The sequence below is a fragment of the Onychomys torridus genome, chromosome 5 (genome assembly GCF_903995425.1).
Source record: "Onychomys torridus chromosome 5, mOncTor1.1, whole genome shotgun sequence".
In the NCBI taxonomy this organism is placed as follows: domain Eukaryota; kingdom Metazoa; phylum Chordata; class Mammalia; order Rodentia; family Cricetidae; genus Onychomys; species Onychomys torridus.
This window is the reverse complement of record NC_050447.1, coordinates 119,520,658-119,548,552: the sequence shown is the minus strand read 5'-3', so window position 1 is coordinate 119,548,552 and position 27,895 is coordinate 119,520,658. Positions and strand designations below refer to the sequence as shown.

Genomic DNA, 27,895 nt, shown 5'->3' with positions numbered 1-27,895 from the left:
TGAGATGCTATGATTACAAGATGTGACTCCAAGATGTCCCTCAGGTCCCTGGGCATGAGGTCTCTTGCTTCTTTTTGCAGACAGGGATACTGTGTGAAAAGTTTGAGAGCTAATGACTGAGGCTTCGGTGGGTGTGAGAGCCACACTCAAGCCAAGCAGAGAATAGGAGCCATATTTTGGGAGTTGGAAGCATGCAAATTTTCTACCTTCCCACACGGTATCTAACTCTTAAAGACTGTTCATTTCTGTGTAAGAATGTTCCATTCCACTGTGCTCTGAGTGGGACATGCAATAAAATGTATTTATTTGATCCAACAGACATTGCAAATTGCTTCAGAATCCTGCCTATAAATAGGACTTTATTAATACCCGTGGCAATCTCTGCCTGCTGTTTGCCTGGCGGACTGCTCCACTTGGTCAGACCGCTCTCCTGGTGAAATTCGGAGCTGTGCAACTGGATTCAAGAGTGCCTTAATTCTGGCCTTGCTCAGGGAAATACATCCACATTTACCCATCCTTTCAGTGTGACAGATGAGTAAAAGGAGTCACGGAGGTGTTGTTTGCTCCAGATCCTAAGCTCACAAGTGGAGCCTTCGCGTTTCCGATTCCGTCAGAGTAAATGGTGCTACTATTTTTGGCTCAGTGTTCTTTTCCATTTCTGGTTATCATGATCAGAGACAGGGGTGGGGGGGAGGAGAAGAGGAATTCTATTTTGTTTCTGAGATACTCTCTGATCTGTCAGGCAACCTTCAGGTTATTATTTCAGGATCTCACACATCAAGTCCCTTGGGTTTGGTGGCAGGTGAGGGCGTTACATAGTAAAGCCCTGTGTAATAAAATAAAAAGTATGACCTGGAAGTCTAAGCTGGAAAATACCCTGAGATCTGTGAACTTAATACTTCTTTAAAAGTTTGCCAAAACCTGCTCTTCCTTAATGCTACGGCATTTGAAAGGGACCAGAGGGACTCAATCTCATCAGGACACAGTAACATTCACTGAAAAGGCATTTAAATGCTGGTTAGAGGGGTAATGATTATTTTAAATCTTTAGAATAAACCCTCTGAAAATCTCATCTGTATGCTAAAAAAATGTAATATAAAAAAGAGTCTAATGACGTAGTTGTAATCAGATTAGGAGGAAGTGTATCACTGTCAGGAAATGGCAGACTGGGAGAGGGTGCCATCGGCATTCTAGCAGTTTGCTGTTATGGGTACAAGACACACAATTTTTCTTCAGTGATTCAGAAAGTAGAGAAAAGACAGTTTAGTAGACTTGTGTGTGTGTGTGTGTGTGTGTGTGTGTGTGTATGCATATTGTGCATATGTATACCCACGAATGTGTATTTGGGTGTACTCATCCATGCAGGCATATGTGAAGGCTAGAGGTTGACATCTGTATGTCTTTGTGAAATCTTTCTCCACCTTATTTTTTGAGACAGGGACTCTCACTGAGCCTGAAGCCTGCTGTTTCAGGTAGACCGGCTGGTCAGTGAGTTTCCAGGATCTGGCTTTCTCTACTCCATATTGATAGGGCTACAGACACATCCCTCCAAGTTGTGGGATATTTTGGTTGTACTCTGACACTCCCAAGACTGCCAATGACTCAGAGGGTGGAGTTAGCTACTAGCTGACCAGAATTAACCATAGAGTTTTTGGAGGACTCATTATAGACACAGGAAGGAATAAGGAGGGGCTTTAAAAGATTAAATGGCCTTTTTTTTTTTTTTTTTTTTTTGATCAAGGAAGGAGAGAGAGAGGAGGTCACTGGTCCCTTCTCTGACACTTCAATGGTAAATCATGGTTTTACCCTGATATTTGACTCCCGAGCTTTATTTAATAATAGAACAGTATAAGTAATTGCTTCACCTTTATGTCTGTCATTTTATGATGCTGGAGATCCAAACTGAGATCCATATGCTTTGTGCAGTAAACACTTTACCTTTCAGACTGTCTCCTCAGCCTCTATCCACTGTGTTTTTCATGGAAGAGGAAGCATTGTGTACATACAGGACATATGAGCAAAGTCACCAGTGTCACCTCTGACTTGATGCTACTGTCCCGAAGTGGGGATAAATGGAAAATGATACTTTGACCAGGCCCTCAGCATGCCCCTTCCAATTGAATGAGTTCAGCACGATCTCTCAGACCTCTGCTCGGTCGTCCCCTCTCTCAGTAACGACTTTCTTCCCTCCTCATCCACCGGGCAGGCTCCTGTTCTTGTAGTGGCCAGTGATGGCTCTTTCTCTCAGAAACTTTCACAAACAGCTAGGCTGCTCTGGTCTGTGCTTTTTGGAGACTTCTTGCCCTCCTTGCATACAGCCTTCCTGGACTGTGAGAAGTTTGAGAGCAGGGCTGTACCCTCCATCTGTTCCTGTAGCATCTACTAGGGGCACATGTTCCTTCCTTTTTTCATTGCTTGACGTACTGCCTGACAAAAGCAGATTAACCGAGGACAGATCTATTCGGTTCATGGCTCAGGTAGAGCAGTCCGTTATGGCAGAGGGATGGAGTCTTCCATGGTTGTATGAGGCTGCTTGCTCATATCTCTGCCAGCTAGGAAGCAGAGAAAGGAAGGGAAGGGGCCTGTATTCAGCTCACTGTCTCCCTTTTCTTTTTTTATGCAGTCCTAGACCACAGCTCACAGGATGCTCTGCCCATATTCAGAGAGGCTCTTCTCCTTCAACGGGTCTTCTTTGGGAACAGCTTCATAGACATATCTAAAGGAGTGTCTCACCAAAGACTTAGTTTCTCGTCCCAGTAAAGTTGACAATGGGAATTAACTGTCACCAGCATCTATCTGAAAGTGGCTATAATATTAATATCTAACAATTGAATAAAGAGTATTTAGAAGAAAAAAACCCTCACATCTTGCCTTTGAGAATATCTGTCTCATTATGGACAAATCTCATTATACTAATTTGAACAAGCAAAAGATCTCCAAGCTTGTGCTGGTAGCTTGCCCATTGAAGCCACATTCATTCTGGTCCATTGGATTAGCGTTTCATAAATAGCTTGAGATACTGGAATAGTTTGTTGCCAGGGAATATTACTTTAATGAAACTGGATGAACTTGGGAAGTGGAAAAACACTGTTCTGCTTTTCAACCTTTCCAGAATCTTCCTTTGCTTCCATTCTTATGACCTCACATCCACCTCTCTTGTTCCATTATCATTTTTTACTTTGCTCTCATTGGACCCTCTCACAAGGTTCCAGAAAGTCTGGCGGGGCATCTAGGTAGTCAAGGTGATTTCTTTATCACACGTGCTGTTGTGGGGAAGCTGTAATCTATGGACGATTCCTGCACAATATCTCCTGCCCCACTACCTGGGAGAGCTAGGTGCTGGCTCATCCTTTGCTTAGTAAGACCAAGCAGTTCCAAAGCGTCTCAGTGTTGTATGAAGGTAAGGGGTGTGGCCTCCTAGCTTGGAGGCCAAGGGAATGAATTCCATGCAGGTGTTCTTGATTCAAGCTACCATTTCTCGTCACTAAGTGTACCACTATGGACAAGTTGATTGCTTTAGGAAAGGCTTCTATAATACTGTATCTTGTACCAGGCAGTTTAAACAACTGTTACATATTCCCTTACAATTCAGGAGGTTCAAAGCCCAAACTAATGCTGCTCATTCATTCTACTTACAAAGGCTTTCTTCCTGAGTTGGTAAACAGCTCTCTTCTCAATGAGAGAAAGATGCAGGGAAAGGCAGACGAACAGACAGACAGGTAGGTAGATGATAGATAAATAGATAGGTAGATGGTAGATAGATAGGTAGGTAGATGATAGATAGGTAGATGATAGGTAGATAGGTACGTAGGTAGGTAGGTAGATGATAGGTAGGTAGGTAGATGATAGATATATAATATCACATTTTTCATGTTTCTTCTTATAAAGGCACTAATACCTTTAATAAGGTCCTCCACCTTATGATCTAATTGCTTCTCAATCACCCCAGCTCCAAATATCAGGCGACATTGGCTATGAGGTCTCTGATCCGTGGATTTGTGGGAACACAAACGTTTAGTCTGCCACTGCTCTGTGACTCAGTTTCCTTATTGGTGTGTGGAGCGAGAGTACTGACACTTACCACATGGGATTACTTCAAGAGGATTCAGTTTGTGTCCTCAAAGCTCCCGGGATAGTTCCTGGGTCACACGCAATGTCTTGCTACTGTTGAAGATTCCCAGGGATGCCAAAGAGGAAGATCTGGGCCGAAGGGTATCTTTGTCAGTTCTGGCTAGCAAATGCTGGCAAACAAGATGCAGGAAGTGTCCAATACTCTTCCACCAGACAAGCCCAACTTAGGTAAAATGAGGGAACAATTGTTCAGGTTTTGAAGCCTAAATTCTCACTTTTTTCTGCTTTTTTATTTGATTGACAAGATGAGGTCCTTTTCCTTCTGGTGTCTGTGTATTCTGGAACCTCATCTCAAGGATCATCTCCTACTAGCTAAGGCTCAGCTGTAACAAGTGTTGCTTTCAATCTTTATTTATTCATTTTATCTTTGTTTCTTTTTAGATTTATTTTTATTTTACTTGTATGAGTGTTTTTCATGCACGAATGTGTGCCACGTTCATGCCTGGTGCCTTCAGAAATAGAGGGCACTGGATCTCCTGAAACTGGGGTTACAGACGGTTGTGAGCCAGCATGTGGTTGCTAGGAACTGAACTTGGGTTCTCTGCAAGAGCAAGAAGTGCTCTAAACTGTTGAGCTATCTTTACAGCCCTGCCTTCAGTTTTTAGAACTGTCAGCTCTGAAGCACCCCTTCCCCCCACACAAAATCACCAGGTAGACTGACATATGTATTTGGGCCTTTGTTAGGATCATTTTAGGGGTGAACTTCCTTGTCAAATCCTCATTAATGATCACAGTCAACAGTGCTTTCTCCGTTATCTAACACCTGTTCACCCCCCATTACAAACCTTTGGTCCCCATTTCATGCCCCTTATTTCTGTTTTGGAAAAGATATTAAGAACTTACCATGGAGATGACTGTGTTTTGCATGTCTGTTGCCAATTTTTATGTAAAGCACCTAACATTGAGCTCTCAGACACAGATATTTTAGGGTCACAAAGGCAGTGTGGAAAGCAAACTCCTCCAGGAAGGAGAGGATGTATGCTTGTGTGTTTCTGCTGCCTTTTTTTTTTTTTTTTTTTTTAAGGACATAAAACAAACTCAACATATGCTGTGTTAGGTGCTCTATACCCGGGCCAACCCTGGTGTGGGAAGTTAATGGCGATCCTATTAAGATGCGTACAGTTTTGTCCTTTGATGAACAAGAGAGACACATGGGTCTGGCCTTTGATGAATCCTGATCCTAGTAACTATTACCAATTGATGGCAACTACAAGTTTGCTTTTGCCTTCCTGGTGCTCCATGTTAAAAAAGCTTTATTGGGGGCTAAAGAGACACCCCAGTCAGTAAAATGCTTGCTTTGAAAACACAAGGACTGAGTCCAATACACAGGAGTCATGTAAAAAATAAAATAAAAAAAAGCCAGGTATGGTGGAGCTGGGGAGGTAGAGACAGGTGGATCCCTGGGGCTTGCTGGCCAGCTAGTCTAACTGCTTGGTGAGTTCCAGGACAGATTTTGAGACAGATTCTGTTTCAAATAAAGAGAGAGAGAGAGAGAGAGAGAGAGAGAGAGAGAGAGAGAGATGAGTAATATCCGAGGCACAACATCCAAAGTTGATCTTGATCTCCAAATGCATCTGCATCCATTTCTATGTGCAATCATCCACATGTGTGCACCCACATGTATACACAGAGAGGGGGGAGAGAAGGAGGGAGGGAGAGAGGGAGGGAGGGAGGGAGGGAGGGAGGGAGAGAGAGAGAGAGAGAGAGAGAGAGAGAGAGAGAGAGAGAGAGAGAGAGAATGCTTTGTTGGTCTAATTCATCTTGCTCAATGAATGGCAAGCTAAATCTTCAGACAGGTTTGTAGTCTTGGGCTCTGTCAGCACCATGATTTCAGATGCTAACTAACTGTTATCCTAAAACCACAGCCCCAGTGCAATGAGCGTTTGGTGCAAGAGGAACTGGATAATGAATGCAAGCGGTGCTGGTCCAGCAGCACACACCTTTACTTACCCATGCTCACCAGTGATGCATCTGCTGATCAGGCCCATCACGGTGATTCCTGACAAAGCTTGTTTTGCTTTGGATTTATCTGACAGCACATGCCTGTCTCTTTGGTGGAGAGCTCAGGTTCAAGTGTCCCACATGCTCATGATGAACTTAATGTACTCCTGTTCTACTTCCCTTTTCATAGCACATCTGCCTCGTTGGCCCTGACCTCAGCTCACCTGTCCAGATGAACGTCACAGTGTCAGAACAAATGATCTCTATGGTTAATGACCCTGATCTTGACCTTGTCCTGTGGCCGGAGTATAAGTGTGGAGGCTTAAACTTTAGGTAGCTGCAGACCCAGGCCCGTAGCTCATGTCTGAGATCAATTCATTTATCGCCTGTAGACTTTGCTTTCTTCATCTATATAAATGTTAGGGTTTCTCTCAGAGACACTGTGAGGTTCTAAAGAAGAACATGGTCACCAACCTTCAGCACAGTGCTGGGTTCCCAGTGCTGAGACCCTCCAGCTGTAATTATTCACCTTTCCTCTATCATTGGCGAGGCTTGAATCTGTATCTAAGGGCTTCACTTTCCTCCTTACACAGACAGACAGTGGCTAGCATCTCAGGCCATCAGCACAGTATTGAAACAAATGGACTACAATTTCCAGAACTCATGGATTGATCCCTAGTGATGTTTATGTTATAAATGGCATCCAACCCGAAGCATAAGTTATAACTGCTTCTCTGAATTGTGTTCACTTCTTCAACATGTTCTGAACTTGATTGCTACTCTTACTAACATGTTGCCCATCTTGAGTTAGGTTAACTGCTCTTTGGAGCCCATATGGCTCTTTCGGTCTCAAACAATTCTAGAGTTTATTCTCTCTGATTCCAGGCTGTGTGGGGTGATTGGGTTAATAATACCCTTACAGAACCTCATGGATTGTAGCCATATTGCTGTTGGTTCATCAATTTCTCCAGGAAGTCCACCAAAATATACCAGAGGAGCTAGGCTTAGGAATCTAGTATCTTTTTTTCCCCTGGTTTTTCGAGACAGCGTTTCTCTATGTAGCTTTGCACCTTTTCTGGAACTCACTCTAGCCCAGGTGGGCCTCGAACTCACAGAGTTCCGCCTGCCTCTGCCTCCCAAGTGCTGGGATTAAAGGCATCTGCCACCACTGCCCCACCTCCTAGGTGATTCTTAACCCTGCCAAGCTGACAATTAGGACGATCATAGAAACTGTGTTAAAGCTCTCTGGTATCCACCCATAACTCAAGAGGCTCAGGAGTTGAAGGCTTGGCTCTCACTTGGTAGCACTAAAAGGAGCACATCATAAGGGAGCTATCATTTCACCCGGGGATTGATGAATCGACCAGTTTGGGGCACAACAGACTGTTTGGGAGGTGAGGCCTGCTTAGAGGAAGTAGGTCTCTGGGGACATGCATTTGAAGGATATACCAAGTGCACCAGACCCTTCCTGTCTCTACTTTCAAGCCGCCATGAAGGCGTTAACTTTGACGAACTAAGCAGTATTCATCAAGACATCTTAGCTCAGACGCAAAGTGGTAAGACTAAGCAACCACAGAGTGAACACGTGAGCTAAAAGCAGGTCATTCCTCCTTCGGGTTTCCTCCTCAGCTATTTTGTTTGAACCCTTGATCCCAGCTGGGAGTGTTGTTTTGGGGGAAGTTGTGAACTCTTTAAGAGATGGGGCCTTGCTAGAGAAAGTGGGCCACTGAGGGCAGCCCTGAGGCTTTATAGCCTGGCCCCACTTCCTTGATGGTACCCTGCTTCCTGCTTGCAGATGCCATGTGATGAGCCAGCTTTCTGCTTCAGGAGCCAGCCTTCACTGTTGGGCTGGGATGACCTCCATGAACCATGAGCCAGAAGAAGCCCTTCTTCCTTTACAATGCTTATAGGAAGGAGAAAGATAACTAGTATAACCAGGTTTAACTCAGTTATGAACTCTTCGTTTTTAGACAATAATAAATGCTGGAGAGGGTGGGGCAATCCTTGCATACTGTTGCTGGGAATGCAAACTGGTGCAGCCACTCTGGAAACCCATATGAAAGTCCCTCAAAAAACTAAAAATAGAACTATGGTATAGTCCAGCTATACCATTCCTGAGTACTTACCCAAAGAAACTTAATCCACACTGTTTGCAGGGAAAAAATGGAATGTTCTGCTTATTTATTTTTATTTGGCATGCTTGGTTTATTTTTGGTCTACTTCCCCCATTCACTGTAGCTTTTTCCATTTGTGTGTTTTATTAGTTATCTTAGAGTTTGTATCTTACATCTTTAAATTGTGACCCATCAGATTTACACACTATTATCCTACTTTGTAATCAAGAACACCTTCAAACGGCTCTTTCCACTCCTCCTCTCCTATTTATTGCTGTCATTATCTATGTGGCTTTTAAATTTACTTTAAATAATTACAAGAAAAAGACACCTTTAGGTGTATAATTGCCCTCTCTGGAGGTCTACCTGCCTTTGTGTAGACCTAGTGATATCCTGGTTTTCCTTCTTTGTGACATTATTCTTCTAGGACTTTTTGCAGTGAAGGTTCATTGTGTTGGTGACATATTAATTTGGCTTTCCATCTCTACAAATTTGGGCTCAGTGGATATGGTGATCCTAATACCCAATAGAAGGGTGTATCCTCCAGGGAACAGAAGAATATTGTCAATAGGGGAAAACTGAAACTCCCTCCATGGTCATTTAGGGCTTCACACACTATTAGACTGATTAAAAGAAGCTCACTGACCTTTCATGAGTCATCAACATTGATTCTTAAAGGGACATTAAGTTGCTGCTATATAATTTGAGTAAGAAAGCTTGTGCCTAGAACCTGGCATGCCTTTTAACACCCCATATCTGTTAGTACCAGACAATGGAATTTTGAAGCAACCCCACAAAGAAAGGACCACTGAAGACTCAGATCTTATAGGAGTAAAGATGAAGTCACTCTATAGAAGTCTTGCTGCAAAATGTGAGGGAATGTTTCATGAAGCAAGGGCACCATGAATGCCAAATTGGACCTTGTGAATACCTGTCAAAACAGGGATTGTAGCAACTACATTCTATGTAATAATTACTTTTTTCCTGTTTTCTCCTGAGGCCTTTTAGGAGAATCACTAATGCTAACTAATTTTATATGTCTTACACTGACAGAATTATTAATACATTTTTGTGTGTCTGTACCACTGGAGATAAGGACTTCCCCTTGAGTAGGTCGGGCATGAGATGTGGATGGCAGGTGAGGTAGAGCATATGGACGTTACAGTTAACTCCTGCAGACCCATTGCCCCTCTAAACCTCATCTACCTGCTATATCATGCCAAATGACCCCAGTAAACTCCCAGTGGCTCCTGGGCACGGTTCTGTTGTTCAGCTTGGCTAACGAGAGGCTTCGGGTAGAGATGAGAGGATGGGAAAGAACAAGATTAGATTACATATTACCTCAGTCTGTCCCATGCAGGCTTGCTGCAACTGATCACATCTGTCATCAAAGGCAACACTTCCTACCAGAGAGCTCTCCTGATACAACTTTCCTCTTTAGGTTCCAGTGACTCACTTTTCCTCTTACACATCAGGTCAAGTGGGGCCAGCAGCTTTTAGCCCTTGCCAGCCCAAGGGTACTGTGTCAAATGCACTGGTTCCTTGATATAATATGCATATCACTCAACTCTCTTCTGAATCTCAGTATGAAATGTTCTCTCCCTCTCTCTAAAGATTCATTTATTTATTATTTTATGTATATGGGTGTTTGTATCTATCTATCTATCTATCTATCTATCTATCTATCTATCTATCTATCTATCTATCTATCTCACGTGTGTGCCTGGTGTCTACAGTGGTCAGAAAAAGTGTCAGATCTCCTAGAATTGTAGTTACAGTTAGTGTGAGCCACTATGTGGGTTCTGAGAACTAAAATCAGGTCTTTCAGAAGTTCAGCAAGTGCTCTTAATCTCTCTCCAGCCTCTGCTGGTCCTCTCTCTCTGCCTCTCTATCTCTGTCTGTCTGTTTGTCTGTCTCTCTTTCTCTCTCAGACTTTGATTGACATAGTGAGCCTTCAGATTAATTCCCTTAACTTTCTTTCCACCCCTTCCCAGTCAATCAGCTGTGGTCAGGAGACGTGATATTAAAGACCATAAACACAACTGAAGAGTTGACTATGCATTTCCAGTGAAAACACATTTACAGAGGGTGTTGCCTGAATGAGGACCCCACAAATCTGGCAAAATGCTGATGTAACAAGTGTAGGCATTCTTTCCCTTTTCTTTTCCAGAAGCTCTGAAACATGTCATCACCTTTACTGGTTAAGGGAAAGGCCATAGCATTGGGATATCTCAAGTTCCATTCCTTGAGATATAAGATAGTAAGAGCTGAAGAGATGGAATTATTGTTCTATGAACCTGGTAAACTTTCAGTCTCTCCTGGATTCAGTTGGAACAGGAAGAAGGTGGCAGACCCTCTGAGGGCTCTTTTAAGTAGTTTGATTTGCTTCTCAGAGATGGAGGATGGTCCTGTAGGACATCTGGACCACTGAGGACATTTGTATTAACAGGAGCCTCCAGAGGGAAGCGTGGAAGGTGGAGAGCTGTCCTATGCAAACAGACATAGACTGTGAAGTTTGAATTATTTCGGCTGATTTCCTCATTCACAGCTACAGGGAGAGGCATCGATCCAGGGGTGTGTGTGTGTGCAAATGCTCCTTTGCCACTAGAAAATCTTGCTTCTTTTTTTTTTAATGTGTGTGATTGTGTGTGCATGTGTGTATACAGACGCCAGAGGACAACCTTGAGTATCAATGTCCAGGACCATCATGTCCCTTCTTGGAGGCTATCCCATGTACATGAAGTTCAGCAACTCCTAGGCTAGCTGGCCAGTGAGCCTCAGAGATCTGCTTCTTTCCACATCCCCAGGGCCAGGATCACAAGCGCATACCACTATGAGCCTCTGTCATGCATGCTATCTCCCCAGACTACTGTGTCTTCTGTTTTTAGTCAGAAACTATGTTTTGAGTGTCCGTCCCCATCTCTTTCTCTGTTAGGTGTCATGTGGAATGCCCAGCCAGTATAGTTTCCCCAGACTTACATTCCTTTATTAATGACCGAGTTCAAATTATGATTTATTGGTGGACAAAAGCGAACAAATTTCCAAATCTCACTGTATTTTCAGAGCACTATACAGCACATAGGTTGTGCATATCAACATTTTTATATCACTTTCATTTTTCCTATTGTCCTTGGGTTTCATGTCTTGCCTCTTTCCAACATCCACTTCTCTTCGGCAGGGCACAGAATGGAGCAGAAATCATTTCTGTTAACATTATTATGCAACATAAATACTTCCATGCAACCCACCTGAATATTAGATGAATATGAATTATCAACACGTGTAAAGACAAGTATATTCTCTGCCAGTGTAATCCCTGTGTGTTTCCAAATAAATCCTTTTGTTCCTGAGTCTAAATTTATTTTCTCATAAGAAGCCATCTGTAACAGGGAGGAAGGGCAATGCTCTCTTTTAGACACTTTGCTGTGAGTCTCTGCCTTGCTATTTAATCAAAGTATCAGTTCCCAAATTCATTTTTGGTAGTTTCTAGCTTAGGTTTCAAAAAATGTTACTGTATTTACCACGAGGTGTATACATCTGAAGTAATAAACTGGAACCCGAGGGAAGGAGAGATGAGGGAACTTTCCCCATTCATTACTCATGATTGTCCCAGATATTTATACTTGTTTCTAAACCTCCCTAACCTCTTTCTGTACTCCATCTCCTTCCAGACAAGCAGATCTTTGGTGAGGGGGGATCTGAGCCCAGGTGGCAGGACTGCAGGAGATCAGAGTCACACCCTTTAGTGGTGAAGCTGTTCTTGCAATGGATTAGCTGATGTGTGCAACAGGCTGAGAACATTTCTGACTCATGATTGATGTAAGTGACATGCACGAAGGCTTGTTACTGTTGTCATGGTCACTATGGACAATATTATCATTTGGCTTTGCGTCCTAAAGTGGCCAGTACCAATTTTAGGGAATGAGTTGAGCTTGGCACTAGGCTGAAAATATTGCCTCTTTATTGCGGAGATGTTTGATCAGCCACTGTAATTACCTGCAAATCCTACTTATAAAGAGCAAATCCAGCCTGTGCCCATGACATTTACAACGAGCTTATCTACATGATAATTAACATTCCCATGACATGCGTGTGCACAGTCATCAAATTAGTCCATGCAGACAGAGATGAGTCCTGTATTAGTCAGGGTTCTCCAGAGTCGCAGAATTCAGGGAATGAATCTCTCTCTCCATATATATATATATGCATGTATATGGAGATTTATTGGAATGACTTACAGGCTGATGTCCAACAATGGCTAGCTGTGAATGGGAAGTTCAAGAATCTAGTAGTTGCTCAGTTCCACAAGGCTGGGTGTCTCAGCTGGTCTTCTGTATATGCTGAAATCCCGAAGAAGTAGGCTCCATTGCCAGTGAAGGAATGGATGTGCTGACAAGGCGAGGGTAAGCAGGTGAAGAATGAATGAACCCTTCCTTCTTCCATTGTCCTTATATAGGCTTCTAGCAGAAGGTGTGGCCCAGATTCAAGGTATGTCTTCCTGCCTCAAGATCTATATTAAAGGTGTATGTCATCCCACCTTAAGATCCAGATCAAAAGCCTGTGTCTTCCAGCCTCAAGATCTGGATCAAAGGCATGTTATGTTTTCTTCTTGCCTCAAGATTTGAATCACAAGTGTGCCTTCCATTTCTGGATTGTAGTTCATTTCATATAAGCAAGCTGATAACCAAGAATAGCCATCACAAGTTATGCCTGGAGTTTCTCCCCTCTCTTACCCCTTCCTTCCTTCCTTCCTTCCTTCCTTCCTTCCTTCCTTCCTTCCTTCCTTCCTTCCTTCCTTCCTTCCTTGCTTCCTTGCTTCTCTTTCTGAGACAGGGTCTCACTGTGTAGCTCTGGCTGGCCTGGAACTTGCTGTGTAGGCCAGGCTAGATTCAAATGTATGGTAATTCTCCTGCCTTTGCCTTCTGCGTGCTAAGATCACAGACATGCCTACACCTGGCCCTTTTAGAGGATTCAAATATTCTTGCTGCTCCTAATTGCTGGCACATTATAATGCTAATTATTATTATTTTTTTTTACCATAATTTCTTATAGAGAACACATGATTCTTTGCATTTCTCTCTACTCTTGAGGAATCATTCTTCCCTGGAAAAATATTCATTTTACTTATGTCTTATTTTTGTCATCAAATTAGAAAAAAGAAACACATGGAACTAAATGATCTATTTCTAAGGAAGCTGTGGAAAGTCTGAACAGAACGCATTGTGAGAACTGCACTTCCCCTTCACGCATCAGGAACACAGACTTTGCCTGAGAGAAGGCAGAGTTTCATCAATATTTAACAGACAAGACTCTCAGCCTCATTTTGCATCTTTGAGATTAAGAATACCAGATAGTCTACACTGGGAAAAGCAGACCTAAGGTTTTGATTTGCTACAGAGAAAGGCTTTCAATGGGCTTCTTTGCTCTGAGGAGATTTGAGGATGATCTTCATGATGATGGACTCAACTTGTCTTGTAAGTACATAGAATTATTACACACCAGTCACTCTTCCTGCTGTTATGACCAGATACCCAATAAGAAGTGATTTAAGCTGGGCGGTGGTGGCACATGCCTGTAATCCCAGCACTCGTGAGGCAGAGGCAGGTGGATCTCTGTGAGTTCGAGGCCAGCCTGGTCTACAAAGCAAGTTCCAGGACAGCCTCTAAAGCTACAGAGAAACCCTGTCTCAACCCCCCCCCAAAAAAAAAAGTAGTGATTTAAGAGAGGAAAGGCTTGTTTTGACTCACAGTTTGAAGGGATATAGTCCAGTATAAAGAAGAAGGTGTGGAAGGAGGCAGCCCCATGACGTAGGAGTGTGTGGCTGGGAATCTCCACCTCCTCACATTTTGATGGGGCAAGAGACAGAGAGTGGACAGGGAGCTGAGCTGGCTTACCAAATCTGAAGGCCAGCTTCCAGTGACTCACTTCCTCCAAAGAGACTCTATCTCCAGAAGGTTCCACAACCTTGCAAAACAGTGCCACCAACTAGGAACCAACTATTCAAGCACATGAGCCTATGGGCGACACTGCACATCCAAATCCCAGCACACTGGTTAAGCTAAAGAAATGGAATGTGGCAGATGGCCCAGGTAAACGAAGAAAAGTATGGTGCTCTGTCATGCTTTGGAGTTGAAGATAGACATATGTGTGGTGGAAGCAATGAGGGGTAAATAGATGTCACTAAGCAGATTCTAGGTGCTTCTTTGCCCTGGACTGGAACACAAACCCTGTCAGGGAGATGTGGCTGACTCTTGTGACCACAGCTCAATCAGTCCAAGGCTCAAAGCCACAGTATTAAAATACTGAGAAGACAGGATTATGCTCTTCTGGTATCTATGCGAATCTGTTCTTCAAGTCAGATCTGCACCTCTGGGACACATGAGGCACGAGAATGAAAAATGCTATTCGGTTGTGCCATGGTGGGATGGCTTTCTTTCTTTGATTTAAGTGTGGACAACTATTTAGCTGTCTATAGAGAATTATTTGAAGAAATAAAGATGACCATTTTGGGTAAACAAAACGTAGATACTCCTATACTTATGAATGGGAAATGGGATTGTGTTTGCTGAACTTAGTGTTAACACAAAATGTATTTGCCATACCCAACCTGCCAACACCATAACCCTCAGAAAAGCACACTGTAGGGTGTAGGGGAGGAAGTTCCCTGAAGGTGATGTGCTGGGAGGTATAGCTTGCTGTGCCTGCCCAACATCTCAAATGACTATGACAAAAATATGTCTCTAGTTTGGGAAAAGATCAAAATTCAAAGCATGGTTCTTTTCAAATCACTTCCCCTTCTGTATCTTTGCTTTTTCAATGATGGGGATTGATTCTGGAATTTCATATAGACACAGAAGGTGCTCTACCATTGAACTGTATTCCTGAAGACACAGAAGGTGCTCTACTACCGCACTGTATCCCTGGCCTTCTGAGTCATATCTAACAAGAAGTTCCTGGACAGGTGTGGTGAACTCTGTGGCTGAACTATGTCATGAAGCCCAGCTTCTGCCTTTCCTGGGCTATCAGAACTGTCCTTGGCTGTCAGAATTGTCCCTCACTGTCAGAAGGGTATGCATTTGTAGACATTATAGCTAGATGCAACTACCAAAAGATAATACTACCAGAAGAGGGACTGTTTTTTTCCTACCTAAGAAAATATTGATCTGTGGGTAGGGACACATATGTATAACCCTGGTATGCATGAAGCTGAGGCAGGGGGATCACCACAAGTTTAAGGTCACCCTTTGCTACATAATGATGACCAGACTATCCAGGGCTACATACTGAGGTTCTATGTAAACAAATAAATATTTTTTCTAGAGCTTTCTGCCATGCTCAGATTTATCCCAAAGTCTCATTCATTGTAAACTGAGCAACATGTACCTCTAAACCAATCATGAATATAATTATCTGAAGCTAATGAAAATCCACCTTGAGTCGTGAAGATGAGAGAGGAATCCCCATGCAGTGGTATAGTTCTGCTAATAAAAGAGGGTTAAAGAGCCCACCCACAGGGTCTGCTATTGCATGCATCTGCACACCTCTGATGTGAAGGACAGTCCCCTTAACCAGGAAGTGTGGGTTAAGGAGTAGAGCACAGTATGAGCAGTTGCCTTTCTAGGTTGATCTGAGTCCATGTTCTAGAATACAAATGTCCTCTGTTCTCTAATTCTGTCTGCAAGCAAGGTAAATGACGTGAGGATGCCCCCAAGGAGTCTCTTTAGCCCCGAAGTGGCACTCATGGGTAACTCTGCTCTGTTCACAACTTTCTCCTACCCTTACTCCCTTCTCTCATCTGTCACTATGGCTGGCCAAGATCGTAAAAGTTGACTAAAGCAATTTCTTCTTGTGCGCTGACATTCTTTTAGTGGAGATCACTAGACTTCCCAGATACATCTCTTGTATTGGAGTGAAGGTAAATCTCTGCAGTCACCTTGGCTGGATTTACATGCATTTACACTCCTCTCCTGTGTGTACCATAGTGTTTCGAGAAAGGTTTAACTGAGGTAGGATGATCCTCCCTGAATATGGGTGGCACCATCCTATGAATCCAGGCCCTGGACAGAATAAAAAGTAGAAAGCTAGATTGGAACCAGTATTCACTTCTGTGTGGCTCCTGACTTAGGATGCCATGGTACTAGCTGCCTTGTGGTCCTCCCACCACGCCTCTCCCACTGTGGTGGACTGTGCCCTCAAACCAGGAGCCCAAAGAAACCTTTGCTTCCTTATATTGCCTTGTTGAGTATTTTTCCATAGCAATGGGAAAAACAGCCAATGCACTTCCCAGGATGGGAAGACTAAGATGTCGCTCTACTGCAGAAGCTTAGAGTCTGATGGGTTCTGGATTCTCATAGAGCTGGAGTGAACGTGAATACAGAGAAAAAGCCTCCTAGGGCTGGTGAGATGGCTTAGCAGGTAAAGGTGCTTGCCGCCAAGTCTGTTGATCTGAGTTCAATCCCTGGGATCCACATGGTGGAAGGAGAGAACCAACTCTCACAAATTGTTCTCTAATTCACACACACACACACACACACACACACTCTACACAAATTAATGATTCCAACAATAATTAAAAAAATGCTACTTAGTCAGGGCTGGGTGGAGTCTGGCATCCAGCACTGTTGTGGTGTTGGATCATCTGCTCAGATCTTTTCTTAGTCAAATGCTCCTGGCATCGGGCTCTTCGATCCTGATACTGTTAATTCAGTTAATGAGTACCAACTGCAAGGAGAATACTCATTGACCATGTTGTTTGTGATGCTATGTGCAATCTCATCACTTTATCTGGCAGGTTTGGAAGAAGGGCTAATTCACGTGAACACCAAGGCAGTTACAGTTACTCCAGGCTTGTTCTCAAATGGGGACCGAGCTGCACTTGGACTTGAGTGAAAGTGACTTAGCTTTTTTTGACTGTCATTGAAACAGATGAGGGCATCATGACCCCAGATGTGCATTACCACTTCATCATCACAGTGAAGGGGGAATTCTGGAGATGTTGACTTGAGCATGATTCTTGATACAGCTGAGTCAGGTCAAGTGGCTTCCAGGCTTACCTGCCTCAATTTTGCCTCCTGAAAGTTGGACTTAATAATGTTATTACAGATAAAGGCCAAGCTCATTGCTCCCTTCTGCTCCCCTCCTGTTTAAGCTGCCCAGGGGATGGAAATCCACCACTAACACTGCTCTGACTATAGACTAATATAAGGGCTTTTCATTGCCTTGCATTATTTGTGGCTGTGGAAAGATTACTAGGCCCTTATGTGAAAATAATAGCATCTGTATTTTAAAAAGTTCACACAGCCTGTGTTAACGTATTGGGAGTGATAGAATGAGGGTCGAGTGACATCTTTGTGTGCAGTGTTCATGTGGAGTTCAGAAGATGACATCCAATATCAATCCTCAGGTGCCATCCACCTTGTTGTTGAGACAGAATCTCTTGTTGGCCTAGAGTTCGCTAATTCGGCTGGGCTGGCTGGGTTCAACGTGGACTCAAATCAAATCCACCCATCTTTGCCTTCCCAGTGCTGGGATTACAAACATTAAACACCATTCCTGGATTCCTCACTGTAGGTTCTGGAACTCAAATTCAGGTCCCCATGTTTTCACAGGAAGCACTTTTGAACCAGCTCCTCAGCCCTTGAGTGATATCTTTGTGGTACACCAAGAAAACTCCAGAATGCCTGCATCATCCCCAGCCTTAGAGTGAAAGGATTGATATTAATAATTCACTGGCTACCCTGTTAACTAAACAGCAATACTCGGTTGTCCACAATTCTTTGGGGGGACATAAATGAGCCAACCAGAGAAGACTGATCAGGGAGGCTTTCACCATGGCAACATGGTTTTCGGTAGAAAACTAGTGTCTACCAGTTCAATACTTCAAAGCCTGTCTTTATTGCATGAAGGACATTGTTGTGTTAGTGTACATTCACATGGGCCTCCTAAAAGAAAATAATTTTTATAGCTTTCTGTTTAACAAGCAGATGAAGCACCAGTTAACGTCCTTTGGTTAGGGACCTGGAGGATTTTAGTGTGATTTGACCTTCTTCCATTTAAGTGAGATGGGGCCAATACGAAAAACACCCCAGAGGTTACAGCTATTTTAACACCTTATGCATTTAGATCTTTGGATTTTACCGGGCAGAGATGAGTACCCCAGTGATAGCCCACTTTGCACCCAGAAGAAGAGGTCACTATCCAAGCTTTCAGAGGGTTTTCCTTCTGGCTTAGGTTAATTTCTACTGCTGTGATAAACACCATGGCCAATAGCAATTTTTGGAGGAAAGCATCTATTTCATCTTCTAGGCTATGGCCCATTGTGGTGAGAAGTCAGGGCAGGGACTCAAGACATGAACTTGGAGACAGGAACTGAAACAGGCCACAGAGGAACACTGCTTACTGGCTTGCTCCTCCAAGGCTTGCTCAGCCTGTTTTGTTATACAATCCAGAATGGGTGGCACCACCTATCCCGGGCCCTCCTGTATCAACCATTAATCAAGGAAATACCACACAGATTTGGTTATGGGCCAATCTCCTGGAGGCATTTTCTCAATGGAGGTTCCCCCTTTCCAGGTGACCCAAGCCTGTATCAAATTGACAAAAAACTAACCAGCACACCTTATTCTCCAGTTGCTCAATGAGTATGAAATATTGTCCCCATTTTAATGTCATTAGATAGCCTCGTGCAAGCTACAAATAGAAGTATTATTAGAATCTCATGAGATAATTGCAACTCAAAGTGACATGAATAAGTCAGTAGTAAATATCAAATGAAAGGGTTCATGCATGAGAAGAAATGAATCCAGCATGAACAGTTTCCAAACTGATATTTTTATGTCACGCTTTTTTTTTTTTTCCCAAAGAAAAGCTTTCCAGGGTCCGTCTTTAAAGGCTGTTTTAAACGTCATGTATCTGAATTAGAGGCTTGCTCATAGGCAACGTGACTGTAATGCTTTCTTTGTTGCTAGAGGAAGCCTCTGTGGCATGCTAATTTCTTTCAGTAACTAACATTTACTTTGAGCTGGGGACGGGAAGAGCAAGGCTAATGACTTCAGGGAGAAGCAAGTGACAGCACAAAATGGAGTGGTGCAGCAGTTGCTCAGGTTACGTGAAGGCCAGGTCTCTACAAATGGAATTAGTAGAGGAAATCATGCCAGGCTGGACTTGGGGAATCTTCAGATTCGGAGCCAGATCCATTCTTCAGCTTCCAGTGAAAGCTATGCACAAACGAGAGAGCAAGCCAGAGTCTATTTCTTTTCTTCTTCTTTTTTTTTTTTTTTATGCCTGCCTTTAATTATCTGAACACAATGGAAACAGAAAAGCAACCTGTAGCCACTTCTTTAAATGTTACAACATGGGGATCGATGATGCCTGAGTCTGGGCCATTCCCCGTGCAGCTGTTGGTTTCCTTAAAGTGGCATTATCACCTGTCTCCAGTGATTTCCTAACTGAACTAGTGATGAGGTCGGTAGAGGGTGAGTGCAGTATCTTCTATCTTAGGTAGTGTAAAGTGGCTTTGGAGCCTTGGGTCTGAGTTCACAGCTTGGGGGCCGTTCGCCAGCTATTTGCTGTCTCTGTGTTTCAATGACCTGTTCCCATCTGAAAACAGCAACCAAGACCTTAACCTTGGAAGGGAGTCTGGACTTTAAGGAGGATTGTTTATGGAAAGCATCTCTGCACAAGGAATAGCTGTTGATATTATGATGATATCATTGGTTACTTCTCCCATTGTCCTGATAAAATTCCTCAACAGAGGTAACTGAAGGGAACAAGCATCCATCCATAGGAAAGCCATGGTGGCCGATGGTCGTTGTATCCACTTTTAGGGGCCAAAGAACAGTGAATGCTGGTGCTCTGCAAACTTATGCAACTCAGCACACAAGCTCAGGAAACCCAGCTACCCACTTTTAGGGTGAGTCTTCCCCCCTCAATTAACCTGATCAAGGAAATCTGTCCCCAGGCATGACCGTGGGCTGACGTACTCTAAATAATCTCTCAAAGATGAGCCTGGGGTCATGTCTTCTTGGTGATCTTGTCAAACTGACAGTTGACACCAGCCCTCATGGGTAGTTGCTCAGTGATGTGGGCATCATATATTTTGTTATTTATGTCATCCTCAAAATGCTAAGGAGGCATTTTGGGGAGTAAGTGCAAGTACCTCAGGACTTAGCCTACAGCATTTGTCCCTTGTTACCACTAATTCTGCTGCTGCCCCTACAGTGACTGGGAGAGTGTTATGCTGACCCAGCAGTCTTCTAGAGAAGACTGCTCTGAAACCACCATGCCCTTGTGAGAAAAGGCATGATTTCCACGTAGCAACTCTATAACAGACTAGGATAGGTCCTTTTCCTTAATTCTTCCTTCAGAGCACTGGTCAGTTTATGATTTAATTAGGATTTATCCCAGCAATTTCTGCAATGATGTGTGAGAAATATAATTCAGAGAGAAACAAAGTAACACCATGTTCATCCTGAGCCAAATTTCAGGTGCCTTGTCAGTTCCACAGAGGGTCCCAAAGTTCTCCAGATCTTAGAGCTGGGACTGGAATGACCCCAGAAACAGAGAAAGAGCACTTCCCACAATTCTACATTCAGACCTGATGCTGAGTCCTCTTTTCCTGTCCCATTCTTCACTTACCCCAGGGTGATTCTTATGAGAAGGCACCACTTCCACCTAGAGGAGCATGTGGTGGCCTAATTCTCAGCAGATGTGGAGGAGATGCTCATCTCAGGCCTGTTGCAGAGGTACATTGTCCTTTCTGGTACCATCCAGTTACCAGGTCTTCTGAGACAGCACAGAGATGTACTGGACCCCTGGACTATCAAGAGGAGGTGAATGGGTGATGGACCTCGGGTCTAGGTCCTAAGATTCATTTCCAAGATCCATTAGAGTCTATAGGAGGCAAATAGGGATGGCTAAAGGGGCTGGGAAGAGGAAGGAAGAGAGAAAGGGAGTTGACAGAGTTTTTCACCTCTCTCCTTATTTCACATATGTATACACACTCACACATACACACACACATATATGCGTGAATATGTATTTAATATTATATTCAACTGAATATAAGCACTGAATGTATACAATAGAATATGCATTCAATTGAATACAGTTAAGTACATGTATCTGTATACATGTATGTATATAACTATTATACATATATGTGTGTGTTCTTAAATGCCCTTTAAAACTTTGGGTTTTATTCTATTCACCAAAGTCTTTTGTTTTTGTTTATTTTTAACAGGATTTTTTCTTCTTTCCCTCTTTCTCCAATCTATCTTTCAAACAGCCTCACAAAATGAGATCTGGTGTTCTGTTCTGTTACTTGTTCATCTCAAACACATTTTTCTGTTAACAATTTTAATATGCAAAGTGGCTGGGATATTTTTAATATATATAAATTATATAATATATGATATGTATTTGGTTTTTTGAGGTATTCAATCATTTTATATAGTGGTCAGTGACCTTCCACAGAAAGAGACATTCCCACTCTTGTGAGTAAACCCTGGAAGGTGACTGCCAACAATGCTCCTTGACTCTGGAATGCTGAGCACCCTCCTAAGCACCCATCCAATCTGGCAGGGGAAGTTCAAGAGGGCTCTTTGTGCTGGGTTGAAGCACCTACCCAGGACCAAGAGGAATCATGGAAAACCAGGCAAACACTGCTGGTGTCTGTGGGATGGATTCCTCCAGGGTTAACACAGCCCCAGTTAACAGCCTGCATTGTATTGCAAAGCCAAGCACCCCTGGAAAGGACTATTAGTTTGGCAAGGAGGAACCACAAGTGTTTGGAACAAATGCATGGCTGGGCATTTCCAGGGCAGGCTGGGTAAACAGGCACCACCAACATATCGCTTTTCTAGTGTGTGCCTAAAACTGTGATGGCATCTGGGAGAATGCTGAGAATTTTGCTATGGAGGTGAGGAGCCTTCAGGTTCATATCCCAGAATGCACCTGCTCACTGAAGTCTCCTTGGTTAGGTCAAGGGAAGATTTGAGACTTTTGGTCAGTGTTCTAAGACAGGTATAATGAGGAAGATAAAGAGCATAGTGCTTCTCACAGACACAATCAATTCCAGTTCCCAGATGCACCTCTAGAGCCTCAGCCCCACATGGAGTAAGAAGGCAATATGTTTTGCCTGTCTTATTTGGGGTTCTAAGGTAGTCTAGGATTGGGATGAATTACAGATACATTCTGGTTCCAAAGTTGAAGAACAAAAGCCAGCAGCACACCCTAGCAGTTCCTCCACTTGGTGCATAACAGGAGACTTTAGCTCCTGACAGCCAGTGGTAAACACAAGCTTGCCTTGGCTGGATTCTTCTGTCCACCGAACAATGGAAATCTTAGGCTGAAATTGTTCTTCATTTCTTCCAGTGGAGGATAATTTTGATATTCAACTTATACTGAACATTAAATAGGTATTCTGTAAGTCAATGTGTTAATCACTTTACATGTACTATTTGATTAATCCCCCAAAGCCCTAGCATTCAAAATAACTTATTTGAAGTACAATAAAAAACTATTTTGAAAAGATATATTAGAAAACTGCACTGCATACCTTAGAATATCAACCTAGATTGATCAATATTGAGAAACTCTATCAAAACTGCTAGAATTTAAAAAAAAGAAAGAAAGAAATCTTTTGTACAATAGTTGAAAGATATACAATTTATAAGGGGAAAATTTGGCTATTATATCATAGTAAGACTATCACAATAAATGACTTTTTTTTCAAATAAAGAAAAGTGTGAGGTATTGACTTTATACCCAGCTAAACTAACTTTGAAGCAGATTTAGCACCATCTAGTAACCATGCAGGAGGTAGGGAAACCTGTCCATTCATTCTTCTTCAGGAATCAGCTGCAGAATGATGGTTAAATAACCAGACTGTTTGCCCACATAAAAAGAGTTGGTTAACACTATTGTTTTAGAATTAAAAGTAAATAAGGTTTAAAGAAAGAAGATCATGAGAGGGCAGTGGAAGTTACATGACAGGAAAGCATAAGGGGGCTTTTGGGTAAGAAGGGGACTAGGGGTGGGGATTGGGGAAGAGTGAGCAGAGGACAAACAAGATGTGTGTCTGAAAATACCATAAGCAAACTCCTTATGTTTATAGGCTAATTAAGAAACAATGGATTTAAGGAGCTAAGAGATAGCTTGTTAAGTGTGTATACTGCTCTTGCAGAGGATCAGAGTTTTGTTCCTAGCATCTACACTGGACAGCTCACAGCTGCCTGTAATTTCAGCTCCAGGGAATCCAACACCTTCTTCTGGCCCTCTCAGCACCTGCACTCATGTGCACTACCAGACCCACTTCCCCCTCCCCACAGACTCACACATAATTAAAAATAAAACAAAGCTAATTCAAAAAAGAAAGAGATTAATAACAACAACCAAGAGTAAATGTGATTCAAGAGGAAGTGAGGGTAGTGTGTAATGGACCTGGGCTCTGATGCGGTAAGCACTAGGCAACTCTTCAAACAAGAGTGAGCATGTGAATATTTAAAAAATATTTTCAGTAAGTAAAAAAATGTTTTCAGTAATTTTAGAAAAGTTTTAAGTAATGTTTTCAGCAAGGTGGCGATATCTTTATTTAGCCTCCTTTGCTGAGACTGTTATACATACCATGTGGTTAGAACAAATAATTATGGTTTACCGGTTTATGCTGTCAACTCCATTGTATTTAAGAGCTAGGATTCTTGGTGTGGAAGGAAGAAGATGAAAAAAGTTTGTGTGAGGTTTAGTGACCTCAAATTGAAGTTTATATGAATTTGTTAGGTATTTTAAATGTATATGTAATTCTGTATAATATTTATCATAGCTCTACCTATTCAAATGCCCTAAAAACAATGGCCAGCCTTGCAATCAACACCCTAGCAGCTAGGTGATGGGATTAAACAGCACTGGATTCCTCACGGGAGGATACCAAGGTTTCTTGGGAAAATGGCTGGTTTTGAGTCTGGAATAGGAGGTGTACCAGGTGTGTCCAGAACAGTCTGTCCTGCTGGCTATCAGACAGCAAGGACAGTCTCAAAGACTACAGCACTCATGTCGAAAGGATTTGGGAACCAACTTAAGAGACTCCTTTTGAGAAAATATGGAACTATTTGAGCTTCAGTGAAAATAATTGCAAGAGACAAAGTACTTAAATTGACTCATCTGTGGGGGGAAAAACATACCATGGACTAACCAAATAGTAGGTGGAGGAGGTGATTGCTAACCATGATTGTCAACTTGATGGGATTTGGAGTCACCACAGAAACACATTTCCTGGTGTCTCTGAGGGAGTTTCTAGACTAGGTTAGTGGAAATAAGAAGATTCATCCTAAATGTGCTGCCAACCCGTGAGCTGGGGTGGAAGACTTACTAAAAAGGAGGAAGCCAGATGATTAGCATTGACTGGTCTCTGCTTCCTGATGGTGGACCATTGAAACCAGCTGTCTCCTGTGTCTCCCACCACACTTTCCCTGCCAGGGTGGGTGGGGGAGGACTGTTAACCAAAATGAACCCTTACTTCCTTAAGTTGCCTTTGTCACAGAAATGGGACGAGTAACTAACATGCAGTCTAAAAATGATTAATAATACATTAATAAAGAAAGAAGTTATGAAGGGGTTAGAGAGATGGCTCAGCAGTTAAGAGCACTCATTGCTCTTCTAGAGAACACCAGTTTTTTCCCCCATCATCCACTTCAGACAGCTCCCAACCTGTAACTTCAGCTCCATGGGATGCAATGTCTTCTTCTGGCCTCCATGGGTACTGCACACACATAGTACACACGCACATGTGCACGCATGCACGTGTGAATACACACACACTTAAAAAAAGTTGTATAATTTAATACTGTCATTTCGAATCCACTAATAAATTAATGAAGCTAAGGCTTATTATAATCACTGTGCTGGCTAGCTTTACGTCACCTCAATAGAGCTAGAGTCGTCTGAGAGGAGGGAACCTCAATTGACAAATTGCCTCCAAAAGATCAGCTGTAGGCAAGCCTGTAGATCACTTTCTTAATTAGCAATTCGTGTGGGAGTGCCCAATATATTGTGGTGGTCCTGGGTGGTATTAGAAGGCAGTCAGTAATTTGCACTCCTCCATGGCCTTTGCATCAGCTCCTGCCCCCAGGTTCCTGCCCTGCTTGAGTGTCCTGTCCTGACTTCCTTCAGTGACAGAGGTATAAGCCAAATAAACTGTTCCCTCCCAAACTTGCTTTTGGTCGTGGTATTTCATCATAGCAGTAAAAACCCAAACTAAGTCATTGCCCATGAAGATTACAGAAAAACTTACAACACTGTTTGTCACTTGTTTGGAAGGACACAGTGTCATTCACTGGAAGGATACACCATCACTGACAGTCTTGGAAAAGAAATCCACTCTGAGACTTTATGTACAAAGTCTAGACTGTGGGGAGTCAAAGTACTTTAAGAATAAAAGGAAAGGGAAGGAAAAGGATGGAGCATCACACGGTTTAAGAGACATCTTAAGCAATGTAGTTTTAGTGGAGGAAACAGGCTTCTGCTTTCAGCGGGAGTTGGCCAGCTTTCTTTTCTCTGTAAAGCAGGTGGATGGTGGAGGGAATAGGGAAAAGACAACCACAGTGGGGACTTTCCGTTACTTTCTATCCACAGCTTCCTGGCTAATCCCGGGAAGTAAACCTCAGGCAGCAGCCACAGGCAGAGGGAGTTCTGGGAGAAATTCCATTATTCTAGTGATTCATGGAGGGCAGGGCACTAAGGATGCAGGGGTAGAGTCAGTCTCTCTCTCTCTCTCTCTCTCTCTCTCTCTCTCTCTCTCTCTCTCTCTCTCTCTCTCTGTCTCTCCCTCCCCCTTGCCCCCGCACAGGACTCACTGAAACTCTAAGAGTTCTGAAACGACCAGGCCCAGATCCCACTGTGAAAGAACCAGCCTCCAAAGAGGTGACAGTCCCAGGACAGCACAGCCTGCAGTGTGCAGGGGAAACCCTCTGGTGGAAGCATGGCTCAGGGAGCAGAAAGACTAAGCAGATCCCTGCTACTGGGTCACAAGGAGGGCGCTTATATCAGTCAGAACAAAAGCGACTTCATCCAAGCCATATGGTGCCTGGTTTATTGTAAGCTAGGATCGAAGAGTTGGGCACATTCCTGGCACCAGGGTCCAGTTCTAAAGCTCCACATGCCACACTAATGCTTTTGTTTATTTATAGCAAGCTGGGAAAGCACTCAGAGCCAATGATCAGGGTCACTCTGGGACAGGCATGGTGGTTATGACTCAAGATGGCTGCATTTGTGTTCAGCTGAATCTGTAGACTGTGGAAGAAAAGACTTTCTCTCCAGCAGGAGAATGGGGGAAAGGAACCTATCATCCTGAAGTGTGGGGAGTAACTTGGTATTACTTTCTTCTTTTTTCTTGCTTCTTTGCCCTGGAAGGGAGCCTAGCCACATGAGCATGTGGAATAATAAGGATAAAATCTGAAATTCCTAGCAAGGGGCCAAGAAGAGAGGACTCTTGGAGACAGACAACATGGAGAATTCATGAAGACCAGGGAGTGTGAGAAGAGAATGTCATAAACTTTCACAAGTTGTCCCAAGCCCGACCCACCCCCCAATTCCCATGCAAGCACACACACACCTTGCCTCACACAGAAAATATAAAAGGGAGGGGGCACTGTGTGTACAGGACAGTTTTCCATTGCTGTGACAGAACACCCAAGGTTTGAAAAAAAAAAAAAAAAACAGGAAAGGAAGAAAGATTCCTTTTGAGTAATGTCTCTAGAGAGCTCAGTCCCTAGTTGCCTGGCTCCATTGTTCCTGGGCTGTAGTAAAGAAAATCATCATGGCAGGGAGGCTGTGGTTGAGGAAAGTGGCCACGGCATGGGACATCTGGAGAGGAGAGATGGGGTAGGTAGAAGAGAGAGACAGGGGTGGGAGTGGAGAGAGAAAGAGTTCTTCCTTACTATGCCCATGGTTTTTGTGTTTGTTTTTTTGTCAATTTGACACAAGCTAGAGCTGGGAAGAGGGACAGTCCCTAAGTGATTAGTGATCAATGTGGAGGGACAAGACCATTGAAGGTGACCACTGGGGGCAGGTGGTCCTGGGTTATGGAGAGCAAGCCATGGAGAGCTGCCACTGCATTCTTTCATTGTCTTGGCTCCTGCCTCCAGGGTCCCACTGCAGTATCTGCCCAGGCTGCCCTCAGCGATGGACTGCATGTGCAAGTGTAAACCAAAGACATTCTTATTCTTTGCTCCTCACATTGCGTATGGTCCCAGTGTTTATCTGTTTACCACAGCAATAGGAACAAAACCAGGACACTCACTAGATAATTACTTATGAGGTTATGCACTTACTTGGTTTCTGTGTTTAACTGATATAGATAGTGAATCAGTCAATAAGATTTTATCAAAAATTCCAGTATAAGTGCTGGAGAATTGCCTCGGGGGTTCAGAGCACATACTACTTTTGTATACTACCCTGGGTTCAGTTCCCAGCACCTGTTTCAGATGGTTCACAACACCTGGATTTCCAGCTCCAAGGGAGCTGACCCCCTCTTTTGGCCTTTATAGGCACCTGCATTCACAAGCACATACCTGTGGGGTTTTTCTTTCTCTCACCTGCGGCTCAGTGGGGAGAGGTGAGGCAGACAGAGTCACTAGGAGTTTCCAGGGACGCAGATGCCAAGGTGCAGATCTGGTTCGATGTGTTTGTTCACTGGCATATGCACATTCATTACC

The 27,895-nt window shown here is 43.3% G+C and overlaps 1 protein-coding gene across 1 annotated transcript in view; it reads right to left on the bottom strand.

Annotated features, from left to right (window-relative positions):
- Stmnd1 (stathmin domain containing 1) overlaps positions 1–27,895 on the bottom strand; it is a 216,179-nt gene that overhangs the window by 54,481 nt on the left and 133,803 nt on the right. The window contains exon 2 of the mRNA XM_036188921.1: positions 20,823–20,858. Within this exon, the coding sequence (XP_036044814.1) occupies positions 20,823–20,858 (36 nt within the window). The remainder of the gene's footprint in view (positions 1–20,822; positions 20,859–27,895) is intronic.